Source organism: Felis catus, chromosome B3 (assembly GCF_018350175.1).
Source record: "Felis catus isolate Fca126 chromosome B3, F.catus_Fca126_mat1.0, whole genome shotgun sequence".
Classification (NCBI taxonomy): Eukaryota; Metazoa; Chordata; class Mammalia; order Carnivora; family Felidae; genus Felis; species Felis catus.
The window spans coordinates 49,927,620-49,947,769 of NC_058373.1; the positions used below are offsets into that span (position 1 = coordinate 49,927,620).

General features: G+C 37.1%; 1 protein-coding gene across 2 annotated transcripts in view; it reads right to left on the reverse strand.

Moving 5' to 3' along the window:
- Positions 1 to 20,150, reverse strand: part of UNC13C (unc-13 homolog C) — a 675,102-nt gene that overhangs the window by 166,279 nt on the left and 488,673 nt on the right. For both annotated transcript variants that reach the window (XM_045059288.1, XM_019832393.3), the window contains one exon: positions 15,103 to 15,188. In XM_045059288.1, coding sequence (XP_044915223.1) covers positions 15,103 to 15,188 — 86 coding nt within the window. The remainder of the gene's footprint in view (positions 1 to 15,102; positions 15,189 to 20,150) is intronic.

Genomic DNA, 20,150 nt, shown 5'->3' on the forward strand with positions numbered 1-20,150 from the left:
TGGCTTTTAAGATGGAAGGTGGCCATAAGCCAGGAAATGTGGGAACCCTCTAAAAGCTATACGCCTCTAAAAGCAAGGAAATGTATTCTCCCATACAGCCTTCCAAAAGAAAGGCAATCCTTCCAATACCTTGATTTAGCTAAGAGACTCATGTTAGACTTCTGACCTACAGAATTGTCTAAAACAATAAATTTTCCTTGTTGTAAGCACTAACTTGGGGAAATAGTTTTTACAGAAACAGATATATAATAAACATACTTTGTCACAGAGAGGAAAAATTAGCTGCTTTGGAGTCTTTATTAACATTTCACTTACCACAAAGTAGTCCATAAATTTTCGATAGTGTTCTATAAAGCAAATGAGAAGGTAATTGATCTACACTAACTTCTCACGACATGGACAAACTCCTCTGAACTGTATCACTAAGAGGGATTACAATTATTGAAAAAATAATAAACAAGTATTCTAGGCCTTATTTGCATTTGAGTCTATTAAGACAATCTCTTGTGCTTAGTTGTACCTGTCAGTTTTTCTTACGTGGAGCATGTGATGGTACTTCAGCTTTTATACCTGAATCGTAATTCTCCTGTGCTGGAGTTTTCCTGCTTGCAAACTACTTATCACTAGAGGCCTCTCTTCTGCCTCTACAGAATCTTCACACATATTTCTACCTTGTGCCCAGCTTTCATTTTTTTTTTCTTTAACTTTTTGCCTTTGTATTTCTCTAAGCCACAGCAGTGGATCTTGACCATGGTGTTATGGCACACTGCCATCTACACAGTGAGTTATGAGTTGTGCCACAATGAAGTTTTTGTTCATCATAGCGATGGTACTGGAGCTTATAGATAATTTCCTGTTTTTATTAAAGAAAAAACTATTATTTAAGATATTGTATTATAATATTGAAATAAATAATATATTATGTTAATATATAACAAAATAATGCCACTCACACTCTGTTATATGTTAAAGTGGTCCCTGCTGGGAGATAAAGGGCTGGAATTTCCTGTGGCACATGGCTCTCATGCGTTAGCTTGTCAGACTCAGCTCTAGTCAGACCTATTCTGAAGTGAGGATTTAGCATTCTGGAGCATTCCTAAAGAACATTTCCAATGACAAGTAGCTTACAGTGCACTGAAGTCTTTTGGGGAGAAAGAGGAGAGGATTATCATACTGCAACAGCAGAATGTACTCACTTTCCCCATTAAATATTTCTGTTCTCCTTCCAAATTGCTTTCATGCTCCAGCCTGCTCTGTTCTAACATCAGACTGTCATCAGGTATAACCTCTGTCTTCCTTTCCTGTTAAGCTTCTAAAAATGTCCTCTTCTTGCCTCTTAATGCATCTCTTTTTGCCATCTTGAGTACTGTTATGGGACTGAAATGAGTCTGAAGTTCCATCACCATCACGCCACCCACAAGTAGTTTCCTAACAGGGTAAAATATGTATATGTTGTTTGACATGCTTGCAAAGCTCTGATTTTAAGAATAAAAGGGTTTTAGCCAGAGCCTTTCCCCTTTTCCTCAAGTTGTATATATCGGTTCACATCTATACATAGCATTCATAGTCCATATGATTGGTAGTCACCCCAAGAGAGCCCACAGGAGGTCATGCCTTCACATATTTCTCTGGAAGGTCTTCAAATAAAAACATGGCAAAAGCAGGGTTTTTAGGGATCCTCAACAGGAAAGTTTCTGGACCTGATTTTGTACCAATTGTCATCTACTCTCCAGGTTTCTTTTGCTGCCAAAACATTTTTAATTACTGAGTATTGGCTATCTCCAAACAAGACAGATTCTTGGCCAAAATATTACCAAAAGGATCACAGATATTTGCATTTTTTGGTTCCATCTGTATGTATGCATGCATGGCTGTACTTGTGACTGATTTGATATGATTTAATGAGAAGATTAAATTTACAAATTCTATAATTAAAGTCAACCAGTTTAGATAATATCCATTCATTAAATCATTTTGTCTTCTTTAAAACTTACCAGGGGCAGCAAGAGAGAAATCAGCATCTAGGGTGGTGCTATTTAAATATTTGTATTTCCTATTTGAATTAAGTTTTGCTAAACTAATTTTAACAATTACTTTAAATTTATTTCTCTAAACTTTTTTTCCCCAAATGCTAGTGATAAGGAAGAAAAGGGGCACCTGGGTGGCTCAGGTGGTTAAGGCTTAGACTCTTGACTTTGGCTCAGGCCATGATCTCCCGGTTCAGGAGTTTGAACTCTGCATTGGGCTCTGGGCTGTCAGCCTGAGATTTTCTCTCTCTCTCTCTCTCTCTCTCTCTTCCCCTCCCCCCCACTCAAAATAAATAAATTAAATTAAAAAATAAGAAAAATCTAATCAAGGTTTTATCATTTCTTCTTTGCTTTCATTTTCCCCTTTTTCCCAAATGAGATATGGCTAAAGGATTTATAGTAGGAAGACAATAAGTGAAAAAATTAAATATATACTTTTCATATAAGTAGATAATTTATTATGATATTGACATATACAAACTCATTTCTTTATTTTTAGAAAATTCCACTTTAACTTTATTTTCTTGATTGTACTCTTACTACATTTTCCTCAAGGTAATTATGACCTACTACAGATTTCCACTTTCAAATACTCCATTCAAAAATTTCCCCAAGAGATGTGATAATTGGCCAGGAATATATTAATTAGTCTTAAGGGAAAAAATTTATGCTTAAGTATATCATTCTCATTATAGATATTTGAGAGAACTAGGTACACAAAAGTCAGCCCCAAGTTGTGTCAAATTCCCAAATAGTACTCGGGAAATTACGTATATGATCTACTGGTATTTGAAGTCATGAATTAGAAAATATAGCTGATGTTCTTTTGTGGAACTTAAGGCCTACTGCATAGAGCATTTTTAAATGATTGAAAGATTATTATTTTACTATCCAACATTGACTAGGAATGAGGGTTCAACTGTAAACGGGATTAAGGCATTTTCTGACTCCTCGGAGCTTAATTTTAAGAGCAGTGTTTTTAAACTGCTAGCCCCAACTCATCAGTGAGGTTAATTTCCTCTCAGTGAACCAGACTTCCCTTCCCAAAAGAGTTTAGCTAAAACACTAGAGAGGGCTAACAAGAACCCTGGCATCTTGGAAATAAATTTATCTTCAGAAGATTTCAAGAGTTTGTTCATGTTGTCCTCCCTTCTTGTGGTAGTGTGAGGGGCTGAAGGAAAGAAGAAAATTGGTTTTAACCATGTTGATTGTCACTTTTGTTTGAAGTCAAACAAATATTGGGGCACCTGGGTGGCTCAGTTGGTTGAGTGTGTCTGACTTTGGCTCAGGTCATGATCTGACAGTTCATGAGTTCAAGTCCCATGTCAGGCTCTGTGCTGACAGCTCAGGACCTGGAGCCCGCCTCAGATTCTGTGTTTCCCTCTCTCTCTATTTCTTCCCCACTTGGCCTCTGTCTCTCTCACTCTCAAAAATAAACAAACATTAAAAATAAATAAATAAAATCAAATAAATATTAAAAACCCATCCTAATACAAGACTACGCTAACATAAAGAACTGGTCAGAGAAGCGCACATTAACTGTGCTAGCCAGGCTTCAAGAGGACACCAGTAGTCCTTGCTTCTTGGAATTTATGTCCATGAGCACTCCCTCCCACATTCAATAAACTGAACTGGGTGACCAATAAGACACTGTACAAGTGATGGAGCATAACTTCTCAGGCTAGGACAGAAAAGATACTGCAGTTTCTGCCCTTCCCCTTGCAGTGCTTGCTCTGGGAAGAGGTAGCTGCTACATGTGAGAACAGTCAAGCAGTTTGTGAGGAGGTCTACACTGAGAATAACTGAGGCCTCCCACCAAAAGCCTGAAAAGGCTTGGGATAGCCATGTGAGTGAGCCACTGGGGAAACAGATTCTCCAGCCCAGCAAGCCTTCAGCAACTGCAGCCCTGGCCAATATCCTAACATGACCTCATAGGAAACCCCAACCAAGAAACTCCTCTCCCATAGAAACCATAAGAGATACTATGCATTTATTTATGGTTTAAAACACAAAGTTTTGACATAATTTGTTACAAAGCAATAAATAACTGATACGCTAATCCTAAACTTTATACTTTTTGGGTAACTGCCTGAAAGTTTCCCTTTTGCTATTTTGCTGTTATTGCAGGTGATCTCTTCATTTTATTCTTTATGCCCATCTAAGATACAAAGAAATGATCAGCTGGTGAAGTAGGCATGCTTTATGAGGGAGAGAAAGAGAATCCAATCTCCTGCCTTATATTTTCCAGAGGACTCATGTTCAAACAGGAAAAAAGAAAAATCACAAGACTCGAGCTGTACCAATCTCAACAGTTAAAGGCCAGCTATGCTCATAACAGCAGGGACCCTGAATTAAGTCAACAAAGAATTTCAATTCAGAGAGTATCTTAAAAGAAAAATGTGACAAAGCTCAGTATTTCACAGGAGGTCAGATGGTCAGGTTGCCCATCTGAACCCTTGGATTATTGGCACGCACTACTCAGGGTTTTTTATTTCAATACCAAATTAATAACAGGACTATGTCAAATACTGCTAGAATTTTCTTGCTAGAGCTTGAGTCTGGGTAGATAGAAAATGACCACAAAAATCTTTATTGCTATTTATAAATAGCCATGTAACAATTTAAAATATTTGCATAAGTGATACTCCATCTCTTGGTTCACAAAACCAGGTCACTGGGCTTTTGGGAAATCATTTCCATTTACCTGGGATTCTGCTAAAGTTAAAAGACAGACTTAAAAACCACTGGACTTAATTTCAGAACACACATGGGGTGTGTTTGACAAATGGATCTGCTTGTGCTGCTAGTGAGGCCGCATCCACAGTGTAAGTTAATTTAGACTTGTTTCTGCTGTGTGATTACTTTTTGAGTCAGAGATTTGGGAACCCAGAGAAAGTGGCAGGCTATTTAATTAGATTTTACTCGAATACACTCATTTCTGTCAAAGGAACACAGTATATTACTCAGGTCAACATATTTTAATTATCTTTTACTGAAATAGATTATAAGGTGAGTTAGTAGATGGTTAAAGGTTAAGGTGAATAATAGCATTACAAACACTCCTGAATGCCTATTTTTCCTTCCTGTTATTTTGAAGCTAAATATTTTAGTCAGCTTGTTCTAGATTAATTACACACAGTTTACCCTCTAGATCTACTCCAGAAATACAAAATAAGTAGTTACAACTTAATTTGCAGGGGAGAGGTGCTTCCAGAGAGGAGGAAACTACGAAATGCATTTAGTGTAAACGTGAAAAGGGTTCTTTGCTTCCAAGTTTAGGTCATTTGAACTAACACTGATACTTTCCTTCACAGTGAAGATGAAAGGAGGCAAGAATCCCCTAAACGTCTAAAAAATACTATGTTTAGAAGGTGAAAAGAAAAGGGTAATAAGCTCATTTCTAGTTTCCATTTTATTTTCCTTTATGTTTGTGCCCACATGCCCACTGCCAGTTCACCGTGTAAGCAGGATGTATTTACCATCCCCACCTAGCCCAGTTTTTAATTTTAATGCTTTTCCTTTCTTATTTTGACTTCAGATTTTTGTAATAAAGTATTTTTTTAACGTTTATTTTTGAGACAGAGAGAGACAGAGCATGAACGGGGGAGGGTCAGATAGAGGGAGACACAGAATCTGAAACAGGCTCCAGGCTCTGAGCTGTCAGCACAGAGCCCGACGTGGGGCTTGAACCCACGGACCGCGAGATCATGACCTGAGCCGCAGTCGCTTAACCGACTGAGCCACCCAGGCGCCTCTTGATTTCAGATTTTTGTAAGAGATATCTAACATGTCCCAAATACCTTAGTGAATTCAATCTGCTGGAAAGCCCTGAGTGTACCAATTTTCAAGAGGATGATAAAGAGGGGGGAGGGGCAGGCAGCAGTAGGAAGGAAAGAACAGAACAGAGGGACGTGTGTCCATCACAGTCTTGTCCTCGTTTTCAACGGTTACTCTCAATGATCTCTATTTCCACAATAAATGCCATGGGAGACTTAATATAATGTTTTTAGATTTTTGATTATGTAGCTTGAAAGTTGATTTTTATTAATCAGCCTATGAAATCTGTTTGATGGCTAAAATTTGGTTCTGAGAGTTTTGCAATATGTTTTGTGTGCTATGCTTGCTAATGTAAAATAGATCATTATATATAAGATTAGGTTATTACATATATTATTTGGTTAACAACTGAATCTCAAAGGCTTATCTAATAAAAGGCATCCTGATCAACTGAAGCTTTACTATGCTATTTTCCAAATACTAATATAAACAATTAAACTGATGAGTAATATACTTCAATATAGAATGTTCTGGAAACCATATAGAAAGTTTTGACAAAGTGCAACCTTTGGTCCTAATGAAGATGAAACTCATTCTGAATTACGTAGTTAACCTACACACAAATGCGTATGTACAGAGTTCTGTCCACCTTGGATTTTCATCCAATGATTATTTACTGAGAACCTATACCTGCTACGTTTGTGCTAAGGATTGAACATGGTCAATATGGTCCCTTCCTCCAAAGAGTTCATAATGTCATATAATTGAGAACGTCACTAGTAAGACCACTCATTCTACTTAAAAACAATGAAAATGTTTATTCTGTAAAACATATATCAAATATGGTCAACAGTTAAATATGTCAAAGTTTTGCTGAAATCACCAGTTAAAGTCATACTGATAAGATTAATAAAACATAAGTAAATGGTAAAGCTAGTTACCCACCTTCTATAGTATTTGGCTTTGCAGCATTTTATGGTACAAAGAAGCATTGGAGCACCTGGGTGGCTCAGTTGGTTAAGCCTCTGACTAGATTTCAGCTCAGGTCATGGTCTCACAGTTCATGGGATCAGGCCCTGTGTCAGTCTCTGTGATGACAGCACAGAGCCTGCTTGGGATTCTCTCTCTACCCCTGTCCTACGCTATCTCTCAAAATAAATGAAAAACATTAAAACAACAATGACAACAACAACAACAACAACAACAACAACAACAACAACAGAGCATTAGCTGTTTCAGAATGCATTGAATTTTGTCCTACTCAAAGAAGTAGTTAAATAAAGATATAAATATTAGAGGAAATTTATTTGCTTTTATTGGATTATGACTCCAAGGCAAAAAAAAAAAATGAAAATGGCTTGACATGAATGCAATATGTGTTTGTATTTTTCTTTTGACCAGGAGATTAAACAAAATAAGCAATTTTTCATTCTTTTGTAACAGAGGTTCATTTTCATTTATATTATTGAATACTCCATGGACTTTCCTTAACCTGAGAATTATATTCCTTCTTGGCTGAGTCATCAATATCTTCCCTGTCATTTTTATCCTATTGAGTTTCATGCTACTGGACTTGACTTCCTCCTTTTATTTCCTTGAAAATTATGATTTTTTAAATTTTATTCTTTTTCCTATTTTAATTTTTCTTCTATTCTTCTTTTCTTATAAATTAAAACAATGATAATCTCAAAATTTAGCATGCAACAGAACCACCTGGAGGTCTTGTTTTAAAAACAGGCTGCTAGGGGGCCTGTGGGTGGCTTAAGCATCTGACTCTTGATTTCAGCTCAGGTCATGATCTCACACTGAGTGTGGAGCCTGCTTAAGATCTTCTCTCTCTCTCTCTCTCTGTTTTCCCCTGCCCCCTGGTTGTGTGCATGCTCTTGCTCGCTCTCTTTCTCTCTCTCTCTCTCTCTCTAAAAACATAAATAAAAAAATAAATAAAAAATAAGAAAACACACTGCTGGGCCCCACCTTTTGAGAACCACCTGGCCTAGTGGATCAGGAAAACTTAAATACAAATAAATACACTTTGCTCTTGCCTTTATTTTTTGGGAGAGTGGGGGCAAATATAAAACATATCTTGTTCTTGCCTTTATTTGGGGGGATTGAGGTACAGATGTAACACATGATCTCTCAAATAAACTGTCCCATCTAAACTGATACATTAATCCAGAAATCTTATTTCAGTTTACAGAGGACTGATGTGAACTGCCACTGAAAACTCAAATGAATAGAACTGTTTATTTGCAGTAATGAGTACTGAGAATTAGTGATTTCAGTTTTGTTTTCACTTGTCCAGTAATCTAGATTTGGAATTCACCGTGAATATAGATTAATACAAATTGGTAGGATGTCACAGAAATGAAGGTGGGGCTAATAAACAGGGTATAACTGGAAGAAATTGTTTATAATTAATTAAGGAAGTATAGCTTGTACTTTATGGTAAATGTACCATCTTTTCTTACCACATGCAAATGCATGAACAACATACACATGTACACACACACTGAGTTTCTGTGGGTAAACCAAAGTATTTAGGTTTTTTTTCACAGCTATGATTATTAAACACTTCTAGAACTGTCACAACAACATGTGGTGAAAATAATTGTTGGGAAATGTTCTTTTTTATATGAGACTGTATGAGGTTTGTGTGACTGTACTGAATTGTCAATGGAAATCAGCATTTTGAGAATGGAACATACAACTATGCTTTTGCCTGTTTGTAGACACAGGCTTATACTCCTGTGTGCATTCATTGGTCCAGAACATTTCTATTATGTGTCAGAGGAAGGGGAGAGCAAAAAATGAATAAGAGCTCAGGGCATAGTGAGTCATGTATTTATGAAGTGTAACACATGAACAAATGTTATAATTGGAAGTATTATGGGAGAATAGGGACCAAGTACTTATTTCTCTCTGAGAATGCCAGGGAAAACTTAACATAATAAGAAATTCTGAACTTAACCCAGAAGACTACATGAGTCTTTGTTAGGGATGGCGATTAGGGAAAAGATTGGGTAGGTATGGGGGGGGGGGCATTAGGCACAATGTCCTGAGGCAGGAACTTTTAAGAGGATTTCAGAGAAATTTCAAACATGTGGATGTAGCTATAGCATAAAACACTAGGGCTAAAACTAGGTACAGAAAGAAGAGTAAGGTACTGGTCCAGGCTATGCTAAGGAATGTGACCTTTATCCAGTGGTCAGGGAGGCATCTAGAAAGGAAGAACCCTATCAATGAAAATGAAAGCAGAAAATATGTGTATCCAAACAAGGACAATAGTGAGAAGCATAGAAAAGAAGATTATGGAGGAGAATTTAGACATAGAACTTATAGTATCTATTTGCTAATTAGATGCAGAGGAGAGAAAGAAGTCAACCTTGACTACCCAATTTTTAGCTTAGGCAAATGGAATGATACTAATGCTATTTTATAATATCAGGAAAGTGAAAGTGTCCTCCAGTACTGTTTAACTGTCTCTGTGGTATTCTGGTAGTCATTCTTAAAGTACCTAAATCTTAACACATAGCTTTTAGAATAGGAAAATGACTTATTAGTCATATGAAATAGAGGATAGAATTTTTTTTTTCAGGTACAAGACATTGTCTGTTCCAAGCTAATATTTTCACAAATAAGTATTATTTCTTTGAATTATTCAAAAGTCATGTTTCTTTTTTTTAATTAAAAATGTTTTTAATATTTATTTATTTTTGACAGAGAGACAGAGTGTGAGCAGGGGAGGGGCACAGAGAGAGGGTGACACAACCTGAAGGAGGCTCCAGGCACTGAGCTGTCAGTACAAAGACCAGCACAGGGTTTGAACCCACGAACCTTGAGATCATGACCTGAGCTGAAGTTGGACACTTAACTGACTAAGCCACCCAGGCACCCCAAAAGTCATTGGCTTCTTGAAAAGAGTAATACTGAAAATTTTCAACAGGATGAGGGAAAGACATGTGCTCTCTCTCCTTTGTTAAGAAACACTCACATCCCTGTTACTCATGGACCTTTGAAGAATGTGAGATAATGGAAAACAACAACAACAACAAATAGGTTGACTATTATTGCTGTAAGAAAAGGTTGACTATTATTGCCAGAGAGATCCTTTACAAAGTGCTTTCCATCTCTGCTCTATCTAGAGTCTTTGAAGTGTATAGGTACAGTATATATGGGCATAGTGTATAGGTATAGTTTTAATCTCTGTCATTCAAATAACATTCAGGAAGATTCAAAGTAGGAAGTAGTGGAAAAAAGAAATCCATTGTTTCTAGAGAGATTTTATTCAATGTAGAAATTAGTATGAAACTACTCTACTAAAAAAAATGAAGATCAAGATAAATTGACAACCAGTGGCTTGTGAGGGTAGACTTGAAAATCGGCAGAAAACTGCTGACAAGTGTACCAGAAAGGTGATAAGTGTGAAATAATGGTTTGAAGTAGACTAAGCACGAGGTAGAGCAGAAAGATGTTAAGTATGAGAATACCCTAAGAGAGGTTAGCAAAATTCATGGGGCAAGTCAGTTCTTCTGGTATAGTCAAGGTAGTCAACAAGACCAGCAACGATGTAACCATGCCTTTGTGTTCTCCTTGTCTTTGTGGCTACAATGTCAAGGGCAATGCCCTTAAATGCACAGGGTGGCCTGACATTTGGGTGAAGAGCAATAGAGATCATACTTTTTTCGAGAGAAGATCATAACAATAAATATGAAGGGAGTAAAGAACTTTCAGAAGGTACTCAACAGGCAAATATTTTAATTTATAAGTTAAGACAAGGTGGTGAAGGGAAAGTTTGAGGAAGAATTAGCAGCAATAGTTCGGCTTACTAGGACGATGAGCTGCTGCTGAAAAATTACAAAAACAGGTTTGAGAATCTTCACCCATTGGTGAGATTCAACGTAACTTAGTAGCAGACAACCAAGGTCAGTAATAAAAAGGCAAAATATCCAGAACTATTGCTTTACTTTAACTACAGCATTTAATCCTGGCCATATTCAGTGTGTGGTACACCAACCAGCTGGGTATCAGCTCAGATTATGTTAGAAATGAAGAGAATCCTGCCTCCCGTAAAAGATCTACTCAGTCAAAGTCTGTGTTTTCCCAAGATTCCCAGGTAACTACTGGGCAAACTAAAGTTTGAGGAGCATTGATATGAGAGACTTTACTAATGCCAGGTGAAAGATGATTCTGTGTTACATATTATAATTAATTTTATCTTGGCCTAAGTTATTAAAGTAAAACAGTAATTTTTAACCAATTTATTTTCAGTGACTTTTTCTATGCAAAGATTCATCTGAGAATGTGACCAATGCCTTAGGCACCCCTCTCCTAGCCTACCCCCTCCTAAATGTGGATACAAATTTCAGAACATGACTTGAAGACCAGCCACAAACCCCAATTTAAGACTATTTAAAAGAATCCCAAACATTCTTTTACAGAGCTATTAATTAGAAACCACCTGAATCCTTGTGGACCCAATCTACCATCTGGCTGTTATCTTGGGGCCTAGCAGGGTTTGCTCTTAATAAAGGCTGTGAAGACACAGACATATGTTATACAATCAGTACCCTGAACAGGACTGTCCTGATTTAAGAATTGGCAGGCAACCAAATCTGTGCATATCAACATGACAAACACAATGTCTGCAGTCAATAGGAATTACCAATTAAACATTTTAGTCACTAATAGTCATCTAAACATTTTGGTGGTATTATAAATCATTTCCAAGTTCTTGTTTACTAAATTATAATCCTTAAGGTTGTCATTATGGCTAATATTTGTTGAGTATTATTTTGTAGGAAATGATTCCCCTTATCTCCATACCTCTGTGTCTTTTTATTTCTTCTTACAATAATTTATGGGGTAGGTATTTTTGCCACTTGTTTACAAAGATGGAAAGTGAGGCTTATTGAGTTTAATAAATTGTCCAAAATCAGAGCTAAGAAGTTAATGTAAAGTAGCAGAGTCTGAACCCAAACCTAGGTCTAAATTACTACAAAACCTACATTTTGTACCTGCCAGGGTAAAGACTCCAAGAGCTTTTAGAATAAATTATTTAGAAACAATTCCACAAAACCAACTTTGTTTCACCATGTTCCCCCTTCCTATGATCTCTTTTCCAGAGAAAGTTCATCTTTTTTTTTCTTTTTAATTGGTAAAATCATTTATTCTGGGTTCATTCAATAAATTATCACCATAGTGATCAAATGAATTACTGTTTATCAAGCTTGTAAGGTGATTAATGTCAAGGGTTAAAAAACAAAATAACTTGGCTCATATAGATTGAGTGAAGTTGGAGAAAAGATATTTGATTTTAAATTAGATTAATTCTTTTACAGCAGGTGACGAGTTCATGAAGAAAAGCAAAATGCTGCAAACAGCTACAGGTCAAAAAGTTCTATCTAACTGGCTCTTCTCTGTTGACGTGACTTCATCACAGGTTGCTCACAAGTTGGGCTCTGATGCTTTAGTCACAAGTTGAACTATGTAGCCCAAATTATTTAACGCCAGACAGAGTCTTTCTAGGTCAAGAGCTGGAAGCACTACTCCATAGTCAGTAAATTTTAACATTTTAGAAAGCAAGTAGGGCAAGTAAGAACATTACTATCAATGTGCAAAAAGCCTGCCAGATGAATGTTTTTAAGTACATGCCCTCTACTCTGCGAGGGGCTGTTAGTCTTCATTTTCTCTAGTGATTATTATTCATGCCACGTTTTTAAAAAGGTACAGTCTTTTTCTTGAAGCCACTTATTAGACTGAAAGAGTGTAAAGGAAAAAGGGAGAGAAAGTGGACAGATTCACATGCATTTGTGAACACTTTCCTAGAGGTTTAAACTTTGAATGACCCATAAAGGAGATTGCTTTGAGACTCTGACAGATCTTTTCCCCTGTATAGAATAATAATGGCCCCCTCCTGTTAGCACAGTGCTTTCAAGTTTGCCAAGCACATTTAACCTATCATGCAATACTCACACCAACCTGGGGACTCTTATCACCTTTTTTATTGAAAAGAAAATCAAGGTTTGAAGAAGCACTAATTTCCAGGGTTGCCCAGCCCATGAGTGATAAAGCTTTCTAAAGGTGGGTTTCCCAGTCTCAGGTATCTTGTTGCCTCCCAACTAACAATACCACAAATGTTTACTTTGAACATGGTAGTTATTCTTGTCTCCAAGGTTGTTTCTATAGGATTATCTCATTTGCGATTCATTTCAAGAAAACAAACACACAGTGACTTTCTCTTGATGTTCAATGCATACAAAGGTTGAAAAAAAATCTTTGCACTCAAAAGTCTTCTCCTCTGGTAGAAGAAGAAGTTGCATAAATCATTAACTGCAACCCAACGTATTCCCTTACTGCATTTACCATGCCTTCTTAAAAATGTGTGTGAATGATCTTGGAGCTGATTTTTGATGATACAATCTCAGCATTTGGGGATACTGTTCCTACACAAAATTATTAACCAAGCCTCTAATCAAAGTTACAGATGCTCTCCTTTAGCATTCCTATTTTCAATGTTGTTGCAAACAAACACCAAATTTTTGGTATTTTAAATTCTTTAACATAAACATTACTTTAGTGATCTTACAAAGTTTGAGATGCCTGACAGACATTGGAGGAGAGTGGAAGAGTGTAAAGGATAAAAGAAGGGAGTACATGCTAGCTGAGGAACCTTAGTGGCCTAGTGTACTGGTGCTCCCCATTTGACTTAAGAGACTCTTGAATTTCAAAGAGAAAACTGAAGGAGATTGGTAGGAAACGATGTAGTTGGTGGAAGGCAGGCACAGAAGTAGAGAGAACAAGGCTGACTAATACAATGGAGAAGAAACATCTTACTGAAGAATAAGGAGTTTGTGCCTCTCAACAGTCTGGTTTAATCTTAAAGACAGAAAACCTCTCTATTTGTGGGTGGGAGAGCTGGACTTTACCAGAAAACTGGATATTAAAATCTACTGTGTGCCTTCTTTTTCAAATAACAAAAACGTCTATATGTTCCCTCTATGTCCCCCAGCAACATGCTTACATTTTAGCAATGCTAAAAAAACAAAAATAAAAACAACAACATGATACAATGAGCATGAACTCTGTACCAGTCTTACCCTATTAATCTGTTCTTCATATCACAGCCAAAATGCTTTTTCTAAGTTGCAAATCTGAACAAGACATGTACTTCTGAAATCCTTTCATTATCTCTTATTTGTCTTTGCAGAGAGTTAAACTCCTCACCACATCCCACCAGGTCCTGTATGCTGGTCCCTGCTAGTTTTTCCAGCCTCTCTTCTTGCTATGTCTTGTTCATAGGGCCTGCTGAGTGCGATTTTCGTGAACGTACCTTGTACTCACTCTAACTGCTAACAGTCTGTCCTCTGCCAGGACATGAAAGAGATGTTTCTTGCTCATCTCTTCCCAGAACTAACACCTACTTATACTTCAGGTTTTGGTCAAGATAACACTTCCTCAGACTAAGTGCCTCTAGAAAGCCTACCTTGCTCGTATGTCCCAAATCTGATTTAGGTGCTTTTCCTCTAAACATTCTATCATCATTAGACTTGACCACCCCATACTTCTTGTGGCTACCCTCCATAATTTTGTTGAGGGCAGGGACCGTGGCTGTCTTGTTCACTGCTATATACTCCACACTGAGTATAGTGATGGACATTTAGCATCTAGGAGTTCAAAATATACTGTTGAACAAGTGCAAAGAAAATTTGCTACTCGACTGTAAGTCCCTAGAGGACAGGAACTCTAGACTGGTTTCCAGTGCTCTAATTCTAACCATAGTGTGAGTGCTCAAAGGATATGGATAGAATTTTTAAACTTAGAGTTCTATTTTAAAGAGCTCTATTTCCCTTAGAAGATTTAGACTGACTGAGAGCAGAGTTCATGATAAATAGCTTTGCCATGGTCTTTTTAAAAACTGGTCAGATTCTAACTTTCATAACCATGGGTACAATTTCCAAGTCTACCTAGACAAATTGCTGGACTAATACTACTCACTCACACCTTCAATATGGTCTGCTTTGGTAAATCAATTGCCATAAGGCATTCCTGCATCTGAGCATTGTCCTACAAGTGAAATACTTATTATGATCCTGCAACATAGAAAACTTGATTAAAAATGTATGCTTTTAGGGCTTTTAAAAGACTTTGAGATCTATATTTCCCAATAATGTAGAAATATGTTTTAGAACTAATCACTACAATGTTCTATTCCATCAGTTCTTTACATTTAAGATCAAGAAATTAACATCACAATTTACTTAAAACATGTGTTCAAAGAGGTATAAATAGTCGAAATTACCTTCTAATGCATATTTCATATCCTGAGCAAAAAGGGTCCACATAATTTCAGCGCTTATTTTTCCCATGTTCAGCTCTTGAGGAAACCTAAAACCAAACACATATATTAGTGCATCGGAAAGAGAAATGTGCCTAAAAAACAGCTTTACATATATGCTACAGTAATTGTTATATACCTCATAAATACTTTTATTTATGAGATGTTTCTTTATAAACTTTCATAGGGAAAAAGCCACATACCAGAGTACAGAAATAAACACACTTATTTGGTGCTGGGAAAACAGACTCCGTAGCATTAGTACCAAAGCGGTGCTTGGGGCTCGTGATGGATGTCTTAGGCTATGTGTTTGTTTGCTCTAAAAAGCTCTTCAGTTTGGTCAAGCACTCTATTTTCATATAATTCAATTCTGAAGATAGGGCATATGATTCTGAGTCCCTGGTACTGCATAACAACAAAACAACACCTTGCATTCATCTGTTAGCCATTTTCCTTAAAGCAAGCTTGAGTGCTTCCACTCTCTCTTTGCTTAAAATAAATTATTTCCGGAAAGGCTCCTCACTTCTTGTAAAATGTCCCACTGTGAACCCATTAATCAGGACTCCAGAATTTCCAAGCAGCTCTGTGTTTTAGATCAAATAAACTTTAGGACTAAGATTACTATGGCTGCTAAATATCCATTCTGTTTGGATGGGTTTTCAATCTTATGATAAAGCTCCTAGTAATATAAGCCCAACGAAGATAATGGCCAAGTCTTTTCATTATACTGAAAACACCACATGCCAATATGTTAAGACTGAAAGTACTTTCTTTTCTCACAAATATTTAATATATGCACGCATACAAAAATAATATATACTAAGAGACAAAAAAAAAATACGTTAAGGAACAAAAATAGCTCTCACATTCAATATATTTTTGAGTTTAAATCAAAACAGAGTAACATTCCTGAATGGGATAGAAAGTGTTATCTAAGTTAATATGACCTCAATATGACCTCAAATAAGAAAAACACCACCACCAACAACAATGACACTACATAAGACTATTCTAGCCCCACTTGCCACCAAAAGTAGGCATGTTTCATCACATATTCCTTACCGACTGCCATCTATCAATTTGCCTAATAATGTCAATTGATATTTTAAAACTAACATGCAGAATCTGTACATTTATCAAGTAAACTCAGAACACCTATGATACAAGAATATATAACCTAAATGTATACAAATTAGTTTTCAATATTAAATTTTACTCTATTGATATAAATATAACTTTGGGCGAGTAATTTATTTCAACAGTTTTCATTCGTGGATAGCTACTAACATCACAATTTGTGGCATATTAATTTTTATGTAACAATTATGCAGTAACAAAATTGTAAGTAATATGACATAATGAGAATGCTTTAAACTCATAAAAGGAGGAATTTAATTTTTTGAATCAAGAACAAAGAACATATTAATTCACTTTATAGTGTTCTGATATTTAAAAAAAGACGTAATACAAAAATAAAACAAACAATATCTCTCACAAAAATACTTGCAAAATTTTCAGTAAAAAATGGCAAATTCAATCCTTCAATATATAAAAAGGGTAATACATCATGATCGAGAGAAGCTAATGTCCAAAATGCAATGTCAGTTCTACATTAAAAAATGAATCAATGTAATTTATTATATCAAGAGACTAAAGAGAAAAACTTATTATCTCAATAGATCCAGAAAAAGTATCTGACAAAGCTCAACATTCATTCGTGAAAAATAAACAAAAGCTCTGAAAATTAGAAAGTAGAGGGAACTCAACCTTATAAAGAGAATCTGCAAAAACCTACAACTAACATTTTAGTTAATAGTCTCAAGCTAAGATCAGAATCAAAGCAGTGATATTTACATTCACTACTTCTATTAAACATTATACTAGTGTTCCTAAAGATTGAAAAGGCAAGAAAAAGAAATAAGACAAGAGGAACATAGACATATAGCAAAGGAAGAAATAAAATTCTAGGGCAGACACATGATAATCTATGTGAAGAATCCTAAAAATAACCTAGAAAAAAGCTACTAATTTGGTTCAGAGGGTCACAGAATGTAAAGTCAATACACAAAATTATTTCTATATACTAGCAATGAACCACTGGAAATTGAAATTAAAATAATGGTATCATTCAAAATAGCAGAAAAATTTATCAAATACTTAGGTATAAATGTAAAAACATATGAACAAGATTTATAAGAAGAAAACTACAAAGTACTGAGGAGAGACACCAAATAAAACCTAAATGGAGAAATATATTATACTTAAGGATGGATATACTAGATATTGTTAGAATGTCATTTTTTTTCCAAATTGATTTATAGATTCAATGAATCTCAATCAGAATTCCAGCAGGATTTTTTTTTTGTGTGGAAACTGACAAAGTGACTGTAAAATTTACTTGGTAAAGCAAAAGACTAAGAAGAACAAAAAATAATATAGATTTCAAGACAAAAGCCTTTGGGAGATAGGATTAGGAAGATGGTGGCATAGGAGGACGCTGGGCTCACCTCGTCCTGCTGATCGCTTTGATTCCACCCATATCTGCCTAAACAACCCAGAAAACTGCCAGGAGACTAGCTGAAGGGACTCCCTGGAGCCAAGCATAGACAAGAGGCCCATGGAAGAGGGTATGAAGGGCAGGGAGGCAGTGCGTGCTACACGGACTGGTGGGAGGGAACTGGGGCAGTGGAGGGGCAGCCCTCCCGGCAAGGCAGAGCCCCAAAAGTCTGGCTGGCAAAAGCGGAGGGGCTGGACTGTGTGAGTTCTGACAGCCAGAGGGACTTAACATCTGGAATGTTAAAAGTCAACACCTCTGCTCTCTGAGTGCGGGGAGAGCAAGAGGACACCAGGAGGGAGAGGTGTTGAGTCTTGGAAGGCAGAGCTCAGCTCAGTGGGGAACAAAGGCACTGGCAAGCACCATTTCCCTTTCCCATCCCCTAGCCAAAATTCCAAAGGGAACCAGTTCCCCTCACCGAGCTTACTTGCACCGCACAAATGCCCAACTCTGTGCTTCTGTGGATCCATCCCTCTGATGGGCCTGCTTCCCTCTGGGTGCTGTAGGGCCCCTCCCGCAGGGGGCCACATACAGCAAAGCCAGCTAAGCCTGCCCCTCCCACCCCTGTGCACCTTGTGCATCCACCCCGGCTAATACGCCAGATCCCATAGAAGCAGCACCACAAGCCTGGCAGTGTGCAAGTAGCCCAGACAGGGGCTATCCCACTCCACAGTGAGTCCTGCCTCTGAGAAAGGGGAAGATAAGGTACACACCAGTCTGACTGTGGCCCCAGTGGTGGGCTAGGGGTAGATTTCAGGTCTGATTGCACCCCTACCCACCAACACAAGTTACTCCAGACAACACAGGGGAAGTGCCCTGCAGTTTGGAGCTACTGCAGGGACTACCAAAATGATAAAATGGAAGAATTGTCCTCAAAAGAAACTCCAGGAAATATCAACAGCTAACAAATTGATCTAAAATGATTTAAGCAATATAACAGAACAAGGATTTAGAATAATAGTCATAAAATTAAACACTGGGCTTGAAAAAAGCATACAGGACATCAGAGAATCTATTGCTACAGAGATCAAGGGACTAAGAAATAATCACGAGGAGCTAAAAAATGCTATAAATGAGGAGCAAAATAAAATGGAGGCAGCCACACCACGGATTGAAGAGGCAGAGGAGAGAATAGGTGAATTAGAAGATACAATTATGGAAAAAGAGGAAGCTGAGAAAAAGAGAGATAAAAAAAATCCAGGAGTATAATGGGAGAATTAGAGAACTAAGTGATGCAATCAAAGGGAACAATATCCATATCATAGGAATTCCAGAAGAAGAAGAAGAGAGAGAAAGGGGCTGAAGGTGTACTTGAACAAATCATAGCTGAGAACTTCCCTGATCTGGGGAACAAAAAAGGCATTGAAATCCAAGAGGCACAGAGAACTCCCTTCAGACATACTTGAATCAATCTTCTGCATGACATGTCAGTGTGAAACTGGCAAAATACAGGGATAAAGAGAAAATTCTGAAAGCAGCTAGGGATAAAAAACCCTAACTTACAAAGGTAGACACATAAAAGTGGTAGCAGACCTATCTACTGAAACTTGGTAGGCCAAAAAGGAATGGCAGGAAATCTTCAATGTGATGAACAGAAAAAAATATGCAGCCGAGTATCCTTTACCCAGCAAGTCTGTCATTCAGAATAGAAGGAGAGATACAGGTCTTCCCAAACAAACAAAAACTGAACGAATTCATCACCACTAAACCAGCCCTACAAGAGATCCTAAGGGGGATTCTGTGAGTGAAATGTGGCAAGGACCACAAAGTACCAGAGACATCACCACAAGCATGAAACCTATAGACTTCACAATGACTCTAAACCCATATCTTTCTATAATAACACTGAATGTAAAGGGACTAAATGCTCCAACCAAAAGATACAGGGTACCAGAATGGATAAAAAAAAACAAGACCCATCTATTTGCTGTCTACAGAGACTCATTTTAGACCTGAGGACACCTTTAGATTGAAAGTGAGGGGATGGAGAACTCTCTATCATGCTACTGGAAGTCAAAAGAAAGCTGGAGTAGCCATATTTATATCAGACAAACTAGACTTTAAATTAAAGGCTGTAACAAGAGATGAAGAAGGGCATTATATAATAATTACAGGGTCTATCCATCAGGAAGAGCTAACAATTATAAATGTCTATGTGCCGAATATGGGAGCCCCCAAATATATAAAACAATTACTCACAAACATAAGCAACCTTACTGATAAGAATGTGGTAATTGCAGGGGACTTTAATACCCCACTTACAACAATAGACAGATCATCTAGACAAAGGATCAATAAAGAAACAAGGGCCCTGAATGATACATTGGATCAGATGGACTTGACAGATATATTTAGAACTCCACATCCCAAAGCAACAGAATATACTTTCTTCTCGAGTGCACATGGAACATTCTCCAAGATAGATCACATACTGGGTCACAAAACAGCCCTTCATAAG